This window comes from Triticum urartu, chromosome 6A, assembly GCF_056163025.1.
Source record: "Triticum urartu cultivar PI428250 chromosome 6A, HENAU_Tu73, whole genome shotgun sequence".
Lineage (NCBI taxonomy): Eukaryota > Viridiplantae > Streptophyta > Magnoliopsida > Poales > Poaceae > Triticum > Triticum urartu.
In genome coordinates this window covers 93,106,744-93,122,752 of record NC_141878.1, presented here as the reverse complement: position 1 = coordinate 93,122,752, position 16,009 = coordinate 93,106,744, and the positions used below count along the sequence as shown (strand labels likewise).

The 16,009-nt window shown below is 44.3% G+C and overlaps 2 protein-coding genes and 1 long non-coding RNA gene across 3 annotated transcripts; 1 reads left to right on the top strand and 2 right to left on the bottom strand.

Moving 5' to 3' along the window:
* The first annotated feature begins 1,556 nt into the window (after positions 1 to 1,556).
* LOC147964168 (DEAD-box ATP-dependent RNA helicase 10-like) lies at positions 1,557 to 7,443 on the top strand. The gene is made up of 14 exons (XM_087526763.1): positions 1,557 to 1,827; positions 2,248 to 2,461; positions 2,547 to 2,670; positions 2,768 to 2,837; positions 3,383 to 3,445; positions 4,204 to 4,278; positions 4,907 to 5,026; positions 5,405 to 5,446; positions 5,565 to 5,639; positions 6,136 to 6,282; positions 6,435 to 6,572; positions 6,670 to 6,781; positions 6,862 to 6,950; positions 7,059 to 7,443. Exons 2-14 carry the CDS (start codon positions 2,269 to 2,271, stop codon positions 7,185 to 7,187), a joined length of 1,377 nt encoding a protein of 458 aa, XP_087382889.1. The 5' UTR covers positions 1,557 to 1,827; positions 2,248 to 2,268; the 3' UTR covers positions 7,188 to 7,443.
* Positions 7,353 to 9,599, bottom strand: LOC147964167 (uncharacterized). The gene is made up of 2 exons (XR_015607426.1): positions 7,808 to 9,599; positions 7,353 to 7,724 (listed from the first exon to the last, which is right to left on the bottom strand). It is a non-coding gene; the product is annotated as an uncharacterized LOC147964167 (long non-coding RNA).
* A 1,030-nt stretch (positions 9,600 to 10,629) lies between these two features.
* On the bottom strand, positions 10,630 to 14,208 carry LOC125515069 (premnaspirodiene oxygenase). Its single transcript, XM_048680488.2, has 2 exons — positions 13,516 to 14,208; positions 10,630 to 11,942 (listed from the first exon to the last, which is right to left on the bottom strand). Exons 1-2 carry the CDS (start codon positions 13,969 to 13,971, stop codon positions 10,869 to 10,871), a joined length of 1,530 nt encoding a protein of 509 aa, XP_048536445.2. The 5' UTR covers positions 13,972 to 14,208; the 3' UTR covers positions 10,630 to 10,868.
* Positions 14,209 to 16,009: the final 1,801 nt, after the last annotated feature.

Sequence of the window (16,009 nt, the reverse complement as noted above, 5' to 3'; positions counted from 1 at the left end):
GAGGTGAGTCAACGGGGAAGAAGGGGACCCCCTTTTATAGTAGGGGCAACAATCCAACCGTTGCCCTACCAACCAGCCCCGCACAGGGCGGTAGTACCGCTAAGGGGGGGGTACTACCGCTGAGCCAGCGGTACTGCCGCTCCAGCTAGCGGTACTGCCGCGCAGAGGAGAGCAGCAAGGATCTGGACCCAGCGCGGTACTACCATGGTGGTAAGGGCGGTACTACCGCTTCGAAACGGTACTACCGCCTCTACTGCCGCAACTAGTGCCGCAAAACCCGACACGAGAAAAAGAGCCCTCGAGTCGAGGCGGTAGGAGCCAGACAGCCCAGCGGTAGTACAGCTGCTTGGTCACCGATGGTACTACCGCTGCGGAGCGGTACTGCCGCTTGTGACCCTTCGGCGGTACTACCGCTGGGTAGTGCGGTACTACCGCTGGGACACAGACAAGAGAGAGAAGATCTCTCCGTCGAGGCTGAGGACGAGGCGGTGGTGCCAGGCAGGCCAGCGGTAATACTGCTGTGGAGTCATCGGCGGTACTACCGCTGCGGAGCGGTACTGCCGCTTGTGACTCCTCAACGGTACTACCGCTGGGTTGCGCGGTACTACCGCTGGAACCCATACAGGACACAAAAATAGAAGAGATCTCTCCAACGAAGTGGAAGAGCTTTGAGGATGAGAAGCTGATGTGTACGCGTTGATTCCACCCAAGCAATACCCCAGCGGACCCCCTCTTGATAGTACGGTGCCCTCTACACAACTAGTCCACTGAAAGATAAACGAAAGAGCTACACCGTCTTGAATGACACTCCGAAGGGAAGAAAACGTCTCGTGCCAAGGATGAATCTGTGAAATACTCAAAGCACACGATTAGTCCGCAAACATGTTGTCATCAATCACCAAAACTATATCGAGAGAGATATGCCTCAACAACTTACGTATCATAGACGTGATAACTTACTTAGCCTGGGCCTGATAACTTTTGACCCTGAAAAAAGTCGTCGAAACATACCAACATGGGATCTAGATTCGAAGATCTCGTCGCGACGAATCTTTTATGTGAAAACAGTTTTTCAATCAGAGCTATGGTTTGTGCTACAAAACATTTTAAAGTTTGAATTTCAAAGAAATCTTTGATGACATCAACAGTTTTGTTTTTATATGCATGCATATTTAACTATGCAGCTGCAAGCTACCGCGCATGTATGCAGGATTAGCGACGACGACTTTACATGCAAAGTCGTCATCACTCATCCTGCATACATGCGTCTTTGCGGCGATCGTTCATGCCTATAGCTAAAATCCTGCCGTCCGGTCGTTAGCACAGTCCTAAACTTTTTATAGGTTGGTGAACATTTTTCTATATTACATTTTTTAGAAAACTTTTCCACATTACGTGAATAATTTAGTTAATTAATTAAACACTTGTTGAAAGTACTTTGAATTTTTTAAAAAGGAATAAACATTTTTTGAAAGTATGCTACGACCGTGGCTGCTCATATTACAGGGCCAGCCTGCCCAAGTGACTGGGCCGATCAAGCCGGTCCACGAGGCAAGGCAACCCCTTCCGCTTCGTCCGCTGGGGTTTATGCCGCCGCGCCGACTCCGCCGCCGTGTGCGCCAAGTTCTTTCTCCCCTCGCATAACCACTGCGTCCGCGAGCGGCAGCCCTTCTCCTCCAAAATTCCCCACCCGACCGCCGCCACGACTCGATCTCTGCCACCGGCGCGCACCAGAACTCCGCGACACCGCTCTTTCCCCCGACCCGCACCTCCGCGACGCCGCGCTGGACCTCTCCCTCTTCGGAGCTCGTTCTCTGCCTGCCCAAGGTGAGCCTGTGCTTTTTTATTTTGAGAGAACCCAAGTTGAGCATGTGCTGGATGTGGATGTGCGTGCAATTCGGCTGTGGCTGTGTGTGCTTCTGGGCTGTCTATGTTCATGCCGGTAGATGTGTGTGATGTTCCTGCTAGCCTAGCACGTGCTAATGGCAACAAGAACTAGCACACCGCTATGCATATTATATCAACGACATAAAACTGCTATCTATATGACAGCGACACATAAAACATGTTCATAAAACCATCATGTCCACTTATTTTGCTATGCCTGTATATGAATATGACAGGCCACTTCTATCATGCGAGCATTTGTTTAGGTTTGCAATGTCCACATTTTTGTTATGTATACGAGAGCACTTGCATGTTATGTCCACTTCATAAATCTACCGTGCGCCACGCCACGCCTCGCAGAGCAAAACCACGCTCGTAGCCATGGATAAGGTGGATAAGGTGGTCGCCGGGGGTGGCGAGGTGCAGCAGTCGCAGCCGGAGCCAGAACCGGCTGCTGAGCCGTCGACGTTTGCGGAGCTGGGCATCTGCCCCGAGCTGGTGGAGGCGTGTGACGCCATGGGGTGGAAGCAGCCCACGAAGATCCAGGCGGGGGCCATCCCTTACGCTCTCAAAGGTACCAGCATCATCTTCAGCCATGTATATGTGCGATTTTGATGGTCGCGGATCGCTGATATATTCGAGTTTGGTTTTGGGTGCAGGCAGGGACCTGATTGGTCTGGGACAGACGGGGTCGGGGAAGACAGGTGCCTTTGCGCTGCCGATTATCCAGGCGCTGATCCAGCACCCCCAGCCCTTCTTCGCCTGCGTCATGTTGCCCACGAGGTCAACTTCTTACTTTCCTTTCTCCTTCTCGTGACACATTTTCTTCTCGGTAGCTTGTGTCTGTGTGGGAGCTTACCGTGCGGCTGTGGTGGTTCAGGGAGCTAGCGATTCAGATTGCGGAGCAGTTTGAGGCGTTGGGGTCAGCGATCGGCTTGGTTTGCTCAGTGGTAAGTGGTGTTGATACAACTCACTCTTTATTTGTTCTGATATGAATGATTTTTCAACAACTAATTGGGATGCACATACTGGAATATGCTTCGTGTCCTTGTGCTGATCATACTTCTCATTTAACTAACTGTTGTAATTGCTAGTTGTGAATTGTTGGCTACTCCCTTTGGTTTGGTTAGATTGAGGGTACTTAAGTTTGGCGAAGCCAAAGCATAGTGAATCATGGTTGCATCTATATAGTTTTAACTTTTAAAGATCATAACTTCATTGCATAAGCTTGTTGCTGTACGAGCCCATGCATACCGACAATTTCAATGTTTGTTGATGACCTTTCTCCTCCACTATGACAAGACTGCTTCACTATTCTCTTTGATATTGCTTACTTCTGCTTAATATAATTTGATGAAATTTGCTGTCTTCTTTTGCATTAAGATGTTTCTTGGTGACCATGCTACGACTTACTCAAATCAAGTATCCATCATCGTCCATGAGATTATATATTGAGTTACATTAATCATTTTCAGTTGAATTTTCCCTTTCCCAGCTTGTTGGAGGAGTTGACCGGATGCAGCAAGTGTTATCCATTGCAAAACGTCCACATATTGTGGTGAGTATTCTCTACCCAATCCTAACCTAAGACAATATAGGTTCAGGATGCTTTGTGCTTTGAAACTGCAAGCGAGGTTGAATATGTAGGACATACATGTTGATTTGCTCGGGCAAAAATCCACACTCAATCATCAACACAGCTCCTTTTAATCCTAGAGCATAAAAGCTCTGACATCAGTATTAGCATGTATTAACTCTTTGGACTTTAGAAAGACCCTTTCGGCCAACCTGAACCTTCTCCAGTTAGCCAGCTTATTGGGCCTTTTAACTTAGGTTACCATCTCTAGTAATTCTGTTTGTGAATACACTTCAGGGATTTATTGATCGATAATATATCTGAAGTTAATATACTCCTTCCATTCCAAAATATAATGCATATAGATTTTGTCCTAACTCCTAAGTCCAACTTTGTCAAGTTTGACAGTTTTTAGAATTTTTTTAACAGATACCATATCCATATGCACTATATTTTGGAATAGAGGGAGTATTATAAGCACTTTTAGTTTTGAAAGCCACTGTGATGACAAGTGCATCCTTATAGACCCTAGATGCGTCATTTCACTGAATTTTGTATATGTGGCTTCTAGAGTCTAGCAGACATGGGACTTGGGTATTCAAGATAAGGCCAAGACCTTCCATTGCATACACCAGTCACAAGTAGCAGACAAAAAGAGCTTTTATTCTCTTCCATGACATTGGAAAACTGTCTTTATCAGGACTTGGCTTGTTTTATGTATCATCTCCTCCAAAATGCAGGTTGGAACTCCTGGCCGTCTTTTGGACCATTTGAAAGATACAAAAGGTTTTAGCCTAACTAAATTGAAATACTTGGTACGCATTCTTTGCATTCTACCTTTTTTTTTAATTTGCATTATCCTGCTGTTGCATTTATACCTATATCATTCTGATTGTTGGATGTCGCGTACATGATTTTGGTAAGTTGAATTTTCACTTTTGACAGATGAAAATCATACCTGGTTGTTACGGATAGAACCTTGCATTATATAATGGAGTAATGTGCAATGTGTAATATATAAAGGTGGCTTCTCACAAATCCTTCCTCACCTGTTAAAGTGGAAACTTACATTTTTCCAGGCAGTGCTATCCTGTATTATGCTAACCATCCAATATAATCAGATACTTTTTCATTTTAATTACTTGAAGCCTGTTTTGTCAAACTGAACCACCCCAACGCATGTGTTACAAACTAGCAATACATAAATGAATCAGTAGTTTTCCATATGCTTGACTGGTTGTTGTAATAGTTTCTTCGTTGTAAGTAGAAGCAATGTGCTGTAGTTACTGATCATAATGTGGTGATTAAACTCTTCGGAACCTTCATTGTCAACTATTTCTTGACATAACTAGCGTATACCTCCACAATTTGGATCAACAATACCAACTAGTTTAATCCTCGATGCTTTTATTTTGACGTGTGCCCAATCTTCTGGTTTTCTAGGTACTTGATGAAGCTGATAAATTACTTAATTTGGAGTTCAAGGAATCACTTGATGAGATTCTGAATGTCATTCCTAAAGAAAGGATAACCTACCTTTTTTCAGCCACAATGACCAAAAAGGTTGGTGGATACCAAGGCAGTTTTTTTTATGGTTTTTCTGATTCAGTGAACCACACGAACGAAAAAACATCAATAATCAGCCATTTTTGTATTTATCAGATTGATGTGGCCTTGTTTACCGCTTTGTTTGGTGATTACACTGTGAAGTCTTGAGATATACTGCAAAAGTTGACAGTTTGTGATATATCGCACTGATTCTGCTGAACTGAGCATCTCTTTGTATTTCTAGGACTACTACTTGAACATGCTCTTCCAAGTTGCAGCAATGATGTTTGTAGTCATGAATATCCTTATTTTTCTAATTGGTGCTTCACGGCTTTGCTACCTATGTATTTTTGTTTGACTGAATACAGAATAGCTTACGGGTTTTCTTTGCAGGTAAGCAAACTGCAACGTGCTTGTCTCAGAAACCCTGTCAAGGTAACCATTCTTCTTTGTAGTTTAGGCATTCAATAAGCAGCAAAACGTTAATACAAAAGGACCTTTTTCGGAGCCTTCTTACTCTTACTAATAGAAGAGGAGGTTTTTTGGGGAACAGATTGAAGTATCCTCCAAATATTCTACAGTGGACACACTTAAAGAAGAGTGGTACTTCGTTCCTGCAGATTACAAGGTTAGTTCTTGTACTTATTAATATAATATTGTATTTAAGAAGTGCAAAGTTCCGTTTCTTTTTCTCAATACCAGGACCTGTGTGATAAATTGCAGGCCTGCGTTATCTCTTTGGACTTCTTTTAACAGAAAAATCGCGGTAATGATTAAGCCCATGTTGAAACCCTTGGACCGAGATTCTCCTACATTTAATAAACAATCCTGATAAAGAATCCCGATGCTTATACCCTTGACTTCAGGAGATTAGTTATTACATACATGCTCTGTTTTTTTTGAAGCCCTGACCGTAGAGCAATTGTTCTATGGTAATTTTCTATTAATAATTGTGAGTAAGTTACAAGGAGAAAGGGAAGAAAAGGAGAAAAAGAAAGAAAAAACAGAAAGAAAAAGCAGAAAGAACAATACATGTTCTTTTTTGAGATTATATTTCTCTATTCACCATCAGTGGTTGGAGTACTGATTTCCCTTTATTGTTCGTTTGTCATTTTTGGTTTCAGGATTATTATCTTGTTCATGTTCTGAATGAGTTGCCAGGGAGCATGACCATGATCTTCGTGCGGACCTGCGAGTCAACAAGACTCCTTGCTCTCACTTTAAGGAATCTTGGTTTTAAAGCTCTCTCTATCAGTGGCCAGATGAGTCAGGTTTTCTTTCTTAACTTTTCTTTAGACAAACAAAAGTATTTTGATTTCACCATTCAAATTATGCAGCCTTTTGAGGAGATATAAGTGAGATCCATCTTGGACATGTTAGTTTTCCCACCATAAATAATTTATTTTTTTATTCTCTTTATCAGGACAAAAGACTAGGCGCTTTAAACAAGTTCAAAGCAAAGGAATTCAACATCCTTATTTGCACCGACGTGGCAAGCCGTGGTCTTGACATTCAAGGAGTTGATGTGGTTATGAATTATGATATTCCAATGAATTCTAAGGTTTTCTATCTTATTCAACGGATATTGCCTTTATTGTCGAGAACATCATGCATTTGTATTGTCATTGATTCTAAATCTTGTACCGCACCAAATGCAGGATTATGTACATCGGGTCGGTAGGACTGCGCGTGCAGGGCAATCAGGATATGCTGTATCTTTTGTGAATCAGTATGAGGGTCTGTGGTTTAAGATGATCGAGGCGCTCCTTGGTAATAGTTTTCCTTGTTGCTTGTATCCCTTGCACACATAACTGGAGATTTCTTTCTGAAGTCATCACCTATTTTCGCAGGAAAGGAAATTCCTGTCCGGACGGCAGACGCTGATGAGATCCTGATACTTCGTGAGCATATATCCGATTCAAAGAGGATTGCACTGATGGTATGTACTCCACGTAGCAATCAATTTAAAGTGCCCACAATTGTCTTCCCTAAGTGCTGTGGCAGCTGCACCGACACCAGTTACCATTGATTTGTTATTATCTGACAGAAACTGAAGGAGGACGGTGGTCACAAGAGGAGGAGGAAAGCGGAGGACGAGGATGAAGAAGAGGAGGAAGCTCCAAGAGGTCGCCACCGAAAACCGAGGTCTTTCAAGAAATCAAAAGGGCGGCGATAGCATCTTGGAAGAACCTCCTGCCTCGAACAGTGTTACAATCCGTATATATACGAGATACCACTCCACCTTGCAAAGGCTAGTTACAAAGTTTTCTCGGTAGTTCGTCAGATGCGGCAGCCATATTAGTTCCTTCAGTGCTATCTGTGTTAGAAAGTCAGGACACTCTGAGCAATAGCTATTTCTCTGCTTGACACAAAATTTTACGTCTATGCTACATGAAGATTTCACTTTTACATCAGACCCGTCCTTCTATGGATGAACTCTGTCCACGGACTGGTTACCCTGCAATCTTCTTCCCCTGTGCGCCAAACGGAGCGCGATGCAGAGTCGTCGGTTCTTCGCAGCCGGCGATGTCGGAAGTTGCTTTTAGATGGAGAGGTCGCTGCTTCTGAGTGCGCGCGCGACGTCGCCGGCGACGGTGAGGCAGGAGGAGACCCAGCCGAGGAGCACCACCCACACCGTCTCCGCCAGGCGCGCTTCCATCTTCCATGGCACCATCGCATCCAAGAGCAACACAACCTGAGAGGCACCTCCCTTCTGCAAGCATCGCCCTGAATAAAGGCCCAGAAAACCCAACGGGGAGAAGAAAATGAAGAGAATTGAAGAGAGTAAAAGCTTACCCTGATGATGCAGAACCTTCTTCTCCCTGTTGGCCTGATGAAGAAATAATGGAAGCTGAAGGAATTGGTGTAGGCAGGGACCCTGCAGGTAGACAAGAAGAAATAGCTTGACGGAAGATGCTGTAGCCATCAGCCCCATCACCCATCCCTTTCACCTTTCAATCCGTCGCAGCAAATATCTTCCTTCTGCTATAAAAATATCAAGCTCTATGCGCTGTAAACTGCAGAAGATATCCGGCTGCTCAGGGCATGTAAAGATCTTAGAGCTATCTCCTACCAAAAATTCCAACCCACGGGTGTGGAAAGTGACAGTGAATAAGCCGAAATATCTGGTATGTGTACTTAAGAAAACACCTATATATACAAAGTAGACATCCAAATTAAAATGTAAGTGGATGATAAAATGCTAAAAAAAATCCAACACATAGGCAGCTTTTTTTTTTCAGTTTTTTTTGCCTTCTATGCTAAAAACTGACATCTTCTTCCGAAGAAAATGACATCCCTCTACAACTAAAACTGACAGGGAAAACATTTGTAAATGTCATCCCTCCTAGCGAACGTTCCACAGATACTGTGGTCCTTTATTTTACAAAAAGATCAGATATGCAACTATATTGTGAAGCAAATGTGGATGTCTATTCAAATACTAAGGGACTGTTCGGAGTCCCTCTGCTCCACGCTGCCGCTCCCGGAGCTGGCGGAGTTTTAGTTCAAAACTGCGGAGTGAGTGAATCGGTACTCTCCAGATTCCTAAAATCCAAGAAGCTGGTGGACTGCCGAACAGCTCCTAAGCTACATCACATTTTGAGCCTCCTGGTGCGTTGTGGTCCGTGGTGGCTTATGGGCCGGCTTGCAAGGGTGTGTCCTTGGTTGAGAGTAACGCACACCTACATAGATGTAATATATGCGTTTCACAAAAAAAACATAGTTGTAATATGCCGGATGGTTTTTTCGGTTTTGAGAAGGTTCTAGAAGGTATTGCCTGTCTTTTTTGTTTTTCTTCCTTTTCTGAGTTTCCTCTACCGGTGTTAGTAAAAAAATGGTTTTTACATTTATTATTATTTATTTTCTGTTTTCTTCTCTTTTTCGTTTTTTATTTTCTCTTTTCACATTTTAATTCATGAATATTTATTAAAATTCGTGTAGATTTTCTAAAATTCATGAATGTATTTAAATTCAATATTAGTTTGGAGTACATGAACTTTTAAATTTTGTTAACATTTTAAAATTTGTGGACATGTTTAAATTCATGCATGTTGTTTGAAATCTATGAACAGTTTTTAAGTTAATGTTTTTAAATTCAGAACAGTTTTAAAATTAGTGAAAATCTATTGATTTAGCGAAGTTTTCCAAATAGAAAAGTTCATGAACAGCTAGTATGCGTCGGCGTCACTGTCGTGTTGCGTATCGTGCTGCAAGTTCATGAAGGAGGAGGTGCCCCCGACGATCTTGAAGGTGCACGAGTGCCTCCTTCATTACCTCGCTGCAGCGGTGCCTCATCCTCATCGTGGAGCAGCGGTGGCCCCACTAGGATCCAATGCTCTCAAGTTCTTAACAAATATTTGAAGCAAATCAACACAGAATAAGTCCAGGTAAATGTCTCCTCGAGATCTTTGGTAGTTTGAAGGTTTGTTGTTCTTTAGAACAACAGTGGAAGAAACACCCGAGTTCCCCATGGAATCATCAAAGATCTGAAGAAGATTCTTGTGGAAGGAAGGCCTAAACACAAGCATTCAGCAACCAGAAATTCAGATAACTACAGTGCTCTAAATTCATCATCAGGCTACTGTAAATTCACCATCAGAACAAAGCAAAACATGTAAACAAACTGAATGAGAATACTGACCTAAGGATTGAAAGTTTCTTGCTCTGTGCAACACTAGAGTCAATACTGTAATACAAAAATTTGAAAACAATAAATACATCATGAGGCTACTGTAAATCCATCATTAAGCTACAGTAAATTACACAAAATAAAGAGGCAAAAATTACTTTGTACTTGGTCTGAATATTAAACCTAATAAAGACTGTAACTGCTTTATCTGTGCACTGTAGAAAAAGACAACAACCAATGAAACCTGTACTATGACTGCTGAATTCAGAGATTACAATATGTACTACACAGTAAAATCAGGAACATAGAGGATAGTAAATCCATCAAGAATATATTTACCTACTAGCATTAATGTAGAGGATACAACTGTAAAATAGGTTGAAGGCAAAAGATACCCAGCAATCAAAAACCAAAAGGACAAGCAGAAAACTACTAGGGACCACAGAAATGATCTTCTTCACTGACTTAACCCCAAATACAGGGACAGAACTATAAAAAAAACTAGGAGCCATACTTCACTAGAATGTAGGGGCCTGACTTCACCTTACATACATAGAAATACAAAAAGTTGTAAATAAAAAAAATGAGATTCCTCTCTTACATGTAGGGCCATGACTTGACCAGACATAAACAGACACCAACTCAACTGGGGCATCAGTCAAGTCATCCAAACATAACAAGAGCCATGACATATGGGGACAGTGAAGATCCTTTTCTCAATGCAAGTAAAATAGCAACCACGTTGGTAGAAATGGTCACAAAACATAACAAAATTTGATGTTTGTTATGTAACCAAGAACTATTTGTCTGCAGGGTACATTTTATTCACTGAGTTGCTACAATCAGATATCTGTTTTGACTTTTGAGGTAATGCATACAGTATGCAAAACTGAACTACATAGTTCAGTTGAAACATAAGACAAACAAATTATAAATGATTTTTCTCTACTGAAACAGGAACAGTCGACAGTAAAGAGCTTACTCAACTACCCAGGCGCACAACATGCTACAGAAAGCAAGTTCAGTGATACAGGATTGCACAACCGTGTAACTGTAAGTTACCTAGAGAAGCATGTTATGAACTAAACTTTTATTACCTAGAGAAGCATGTTATGAACTAGACTTTTATTACCTAGAGAAGCATGTTATTAACTAAACAATTTGGGAACAAAGATAACAGAGACAACGAAATCAAAAGGAAAAAAAAAACTCGCAGGTACTCCTATATTAACACGCAGACTCGGGGACGAATGGTGTGGCACAGAGCCGCAACGGCGACTTACGGCGTAGGCCGAGGCCATCCGCCTCCGTCATGTCCACCACGGCGACGCCCTCCGGCAGAGACCAGTCAAAGTGGTAGCAGAGCTGCACGAGCGCCATCTGCAGGAAGGGGAGGCTGTACGAGACGCCGGGGCACATCCTCCGGCCAGCCCCGAACGGCAGGAACTCGTAGCTGCTCCCCGTGAAATCGACGGAGCTGTCCGCAAAACGCTCGGGCTTGAACTCCTCGGCGTCGTCCCCCCAGTACCTCGGATCCCTCCCGATGGCCCACGCGTTCACGATGACGCGCGAGCCCGCCGGAATCACGTACCCGCCGAGCTCGCATGCGTGGATGCTCTCCCGGGGGACCAGGAGCGGCGCCGGCGGGTGCAGCCGGAGGTTCTCTTTGATGACGAGCTTCAGGTAGGGGAGGCTGCCTGCATCGATGTCGCGCTCGCTGATGGCCGTCCTGCCGGGAAAAGCCTCTCGGAGCTCGCGCTGTAGCTTGCCCATCACCCTCGGGCTCCGCATCAGCTCCGCCATGCCCCAGTCTAGCGACGACGATATCGTGCCGGTCCCGGCCACGAACATGTCGACTATGACGCCCTTGATGCTGTTGGTGCTCAGGCGGTGCAGCGGCCCGCCTTTCTCCTGCAGGCCGATGAGAACGTCGACGAGGTTCTCCTCGACGGCGGCCGGCGCGCCGCCGGACCTGGCCTTGTCCTGCCGGACGCATTTCCTCTCTGCTATGACCTCGTCCAGGCTTGAGTCGATCGTCCCGTGGACGTCCTCCAAGGCGCGGCGCATGCCGGTCGCCCTGGCGAGCACGGACCGCCATGCCGGGAAGAGGTCGGGGATCTTGAAGCCGCTGGCGAGCGTGACCCCGGTCTTGACCGCCGACAGGAACTCCCGTGCGTTCCTCTGCTTGTTCCCGAAGGACGCGCGGGAGATGATGCTGATTGCTAGGCCGGAGAAAATCGCGGTGGCGTCCACCGGCGTCGATGGCCCGACCCCATGGATGTCTTCTACCTGATTCTTCACCTGTACATGGACAACAGGCAGAAGAGTATATTAGTTCTCTGTGGTGGATGTCACTTGTCATACACTCAGCAGTCAGCACCGGCAGCTTAATTTATTTCTTTACACGTTTGAACGAGACTGAAGCAGCTGTCTGAATTTGTCTGCTACGTACTACGTCACGCTGGATCTTTTTCCACGTGTCTTTTACTTTGCGGCCGGTCGTTAGTACTCCCTACGTTCCAAAATAGAGTAAGTGCATATTTTGTTTTCGAAAAGTCAACATGTCTATGTTTGATCAAGTTTAAGACAAAAAATTATCAGCATCCCCAATACAAAATTAGTATCATTAGATTCATCATAAGCATACTTATGTATTTTGTTTGTTCAGTATTTTACATGTTGATCCTTTATCCCAAAATCTTGGTTAAACAATCTTTGACTTTCGAAAATTCAAATATGGACTACATTGTGAAACGGTGGGAGTAGTAAGTTAGTAGTCGCACTTGAGCAATCATTATTGTTGACTTGTAGCACCCAGATTTTGTAGCTTGAGATATTGTCTGCCGAGGCGTTTTCCTTTTTAATCTCCTATCTAGCACCATGATTTGTATTACTATTTTCTGCATTCCAATCCAAATGAATTAAAGTCCTAGTTTTATCTTTAGTCAAACATAATTAAATTTGATGAAGTCTACTGAAAAGTGTGCCAATGTTTACAACACCAAATTAATTTTATTAGATTTATCAGCCTATTAATAAGTTTTCACACATGTGCTATCAAAAAACAATCCATGCAATATGGCTTAACTACACTTGCAAATAACCATGTGGCACACATTGTAAGCAACGCAAACTTGATGAAAACAACACCTGCAAAGAGACTTCATCTAAATGTTTTCTCATGTGAAAATAACCTTAAAGCCATGTGCTGTTGAAAATGTTCTCTTGACTTAATCATAAGATTATTTGCACCAAGGAGAACCATTAGATGATTTCACCCGCAAAAAAAAAGATGGTTTCAACCTTCTCTTCTATTTTTTATTTTTTGCATGGCAAAAGGCTCCACAAAGGATTCCCTATTAGGTACGCAAAGCAATTTTTTTCAGAGCTAAAGCATACATATAGCAGTCAGGGTACGTACAAAACCGGCAGAAATGCAAGATCAAAACTACCCCTCAGTTACATAATATAAGGTGTGTGATTTTTTTTCAAAAGTCAAACTTGTACTTGTTTGACAAAGTTTTTAGGAAAAAATATCAGTATCTATAATATCAAATTTGTATAGTTTAATCCATCATAAAAAATATTTGCATATTTACTACTCCCTCTGTCCACTTTTATAAGGCCTTGAAGACATTTCAGACAGGATGCAAATTAGCTCATTTTTAGTTGTCTGAAACGATTTATAAAAGTGAACGGAGGGAGTATTAGGTATTGATATTTCACTCTATATAATCTTGATCAAACTTATAAATGTTTATTTTTCATAAAAATTGATGCACCTTATATTCTAAAATGGAGGGCATAATTCGTAGCTGGTGGTGCGCGTGCATGCATGTGTATGCGATTATTTGGTGAAGATCGGCTGACGTACCTCCTGCTCCCTGATGTGGCGGAAGGAGAGGACGCGGCTCGGGCTGAGTATCTCGGCGGCGCAGAGCTGCCGGAGCTTGCGCCAGTAGGTGCCGGAGGGCGAGAAGAGGATGTCGGTGTAGCTGTAGAGGACGACCTCGCCGACGAGGAGCTTGGGGCGGGTGGCGAAGCTGGCGTCGTGCGTCCTGAGCACCTCGCGGGCCATCTCCCGCGACGACACCACCACCAGAGGGGTCTGCCCGAGCTGGAGCATCATGAGCGGGCCGTGCACAGCCGCCAGGTCCCTGAGGGCGCGGTGCGGGAGCACGTTCAGGAGGTGGTGCATGCTGCCGATGACCGGCAGCCTCCACGGGCCCGGCGGCGTCCTCGCCCTCGGCCGGACGCGGAGCTTGAGGACCTGGAGTAGCACCACCGCGACGACGGAGAGTATGATGGACTGGTACAGGAGATCGGCCATGGCCGGTCACTCTGGCCTTCCGTCTAGAGCTGGAACTGTTTAGCTTGGTGCCTAGCCTAGGTGTACACTTGGACTTGATCGAGCTGCTCTGGGCATGCAGCAGGGTGTATCCGGCCGCGTATATATAACCGCCCGATGGCATCTGCGAGACTGCGACCAAGGTGGTGGCCAGCTCACGGGTATCTGATCTCAAGTGCTCTCGCTTCGCATTGCTACGACTTCGTCCATCACCAGTTAATATTGACTTTCTGTGCTCCTGTTTCGCGATTCTAGCTAGCTAGCCTGTTCATTCAAGCAAGGTCATTTGACTAAGACATTGCGCCACGACCGACGAGTACGCTATAGCAGCCGCCACCCCTCCCAGAAGATCTAGGGTTCCCACACCCCGTCACCCTTCGTAGTCTTGTGCCAGTTACGCCGATGGGGAGTGCCGGTTACGTCTTGTGCGGGTTACCATAAATATTGTCACATAATTTTTGCCACGCTTGTCTTAGTTGAGTTGATCAAATTGTTAGCCATACTTTGGCTTGACTAAGAGAATCTTGCCACACTTTTTGTGTCTATGATATGTGGGGTTCACTGCTCATAAAAAATCTTTGCCTTAGGTGTGGCTAGAACCAAATACCTACCTAACTTGATCAAATTTGCCTAAGATTAGGCATGTCAAAGTGTGGCAAGGTGTGACTGGAAACCAAACAACCCCTTAATCTACGGGTGGGAGCTGTAGTTTTTCTCTTTCTTAGAGCTTCAAGTACTTCTTTGATCTTTTTGTCGCTTTGGCCCTTCCGACGGCGGTGACGACAGGGGATGCTTAATAATGGACCCCCTCCTGCCCTCCAGCTTCTTATACGGTTCCAGCTGCTCATGAGATGTTGGATCTTGTGACGAGATCGGATGTGGAGGTAGGTCTGTGTTGTCCATCGCTTCGTTTTTTTTTTGGGCGGTGGCGTCGGCGGTGTGCAATAAGATCTTCCCCAACTCTTCTCCGACTTTAGTGATGCGTGCATTGTGGATCGAGCAACTGGACAGAATGAACATGATTGCCTTTTCCTGTGTGGTCAATGCAGGGGGAGTTGAATTTGTCCTTTTGGGTGGTTCTTCGGCGCGCTAGCGCCAATTTTGATATTCCGTTGATTTGGACGGGCGTCTAAGTGTGATCAACCTGACATCTTCTTCTCCGAGTCATGGAACCTTTACGATCTACGCTGGAGCTTTTCAGCAGAGATCGGTGACTCTCCCAGTTGCATGTGTGGATGCTAATGTACTGTTCTAGCGATGCCCCGAAACTCCACCGGACGACTTTGGGATGGCATCGGCATGCACGCGTAGGATGGAGAGATGGAAGATTCTCACAGGACTAGATGGTATTTCTTTTCCTTCTGTTTTAGAAAAATAATGCAAGTGTTTGATTTATTTAGAGCGTAGCTTTACTCGTTCCCAAATAAGAAGTCAATGGACGAGGAAAAAATTATAAGCAAAACTTAGAATGAAATTAATTAGTCAAAACATGTTGAGTCTGTCTTACAGCAGTCAACGACGGACAAAGTCACGGTATTCTGGTCGTCTTTTCTTACTTGAGACAGGTCAAGTTGGGAAGTAACTTACGGACAAGTTGAACATTTAACTTAAGCCGAGTCATATGGTCTACTGTCAAAACATTTAACTGTTTATTCAAACAAAATTCATTGGATTAAGTCCTTACACGACGAAATAAAGGCAACCTGGATTACAAAACTGATAATAAGGCACAAAGGTCAAAATGTTTTCGGTCGTCCTTTATTTCAGCCACACATGCCTGCCAAGTCAAAGTATTGGGGGAGGAAATAAACGGCGCACAAGGCAAACATATACGTAAGCCGAGTCATGACCTTCTGTGTAAATTGCAATAGCCGACGTATACTGGTGTGCAGCCTCCGTCTCTGATGTGCGCCATCTCCAGTCTCTCCACGTCTTCGGAATTGAAAGTTGAGAGGGAGTGGAAGAGAATTTTCAATCAACAAAACTAAAAGAAGCGAGAGCAAGATTAGTTGTCAAACTA

Excerpts from the sequence above, each read along its gene's own strand:
- LOC147964168 (XM_087526763.1), top strand. The coding sequence starts at position 2,269 with ATGGATAAGGTGGATAAGGTGGTCGCCGGGGGTGGCGAGGTGCAGCAG. Across the intron at positions 2,462-2,546 it reads CATCCCTTACGCTCTCAAAG|GCAGGGACCTGATTGGTCTG; the intron begins GTACCAGCATCA and ends TTTTGGGTGCAG. Across the intron at positions 6,782-6,861 it reads GATGATCGAGGCGCTCCTTG|GAAAGGAAATTCCTGTCCGG; the intron begins GTAATAGTTTTC and ends CTATTTTCGCAG.
- LOC125515069 (XM_048680488.2), bottom strand. The coding sequence starts at position 13,971 with ATGGCCGATCTCCTGTACCAGTCCATCATACTCTCCGTCGTCGCGGTG. Across the intron at positions 11,943-13,515 it reads GCCACATCAGGGAGCAGGAG|GTGAAGAATCAGGTAGAAGA; the intron begins GTACGTCAGCCG and ends GTCCATGTACAG.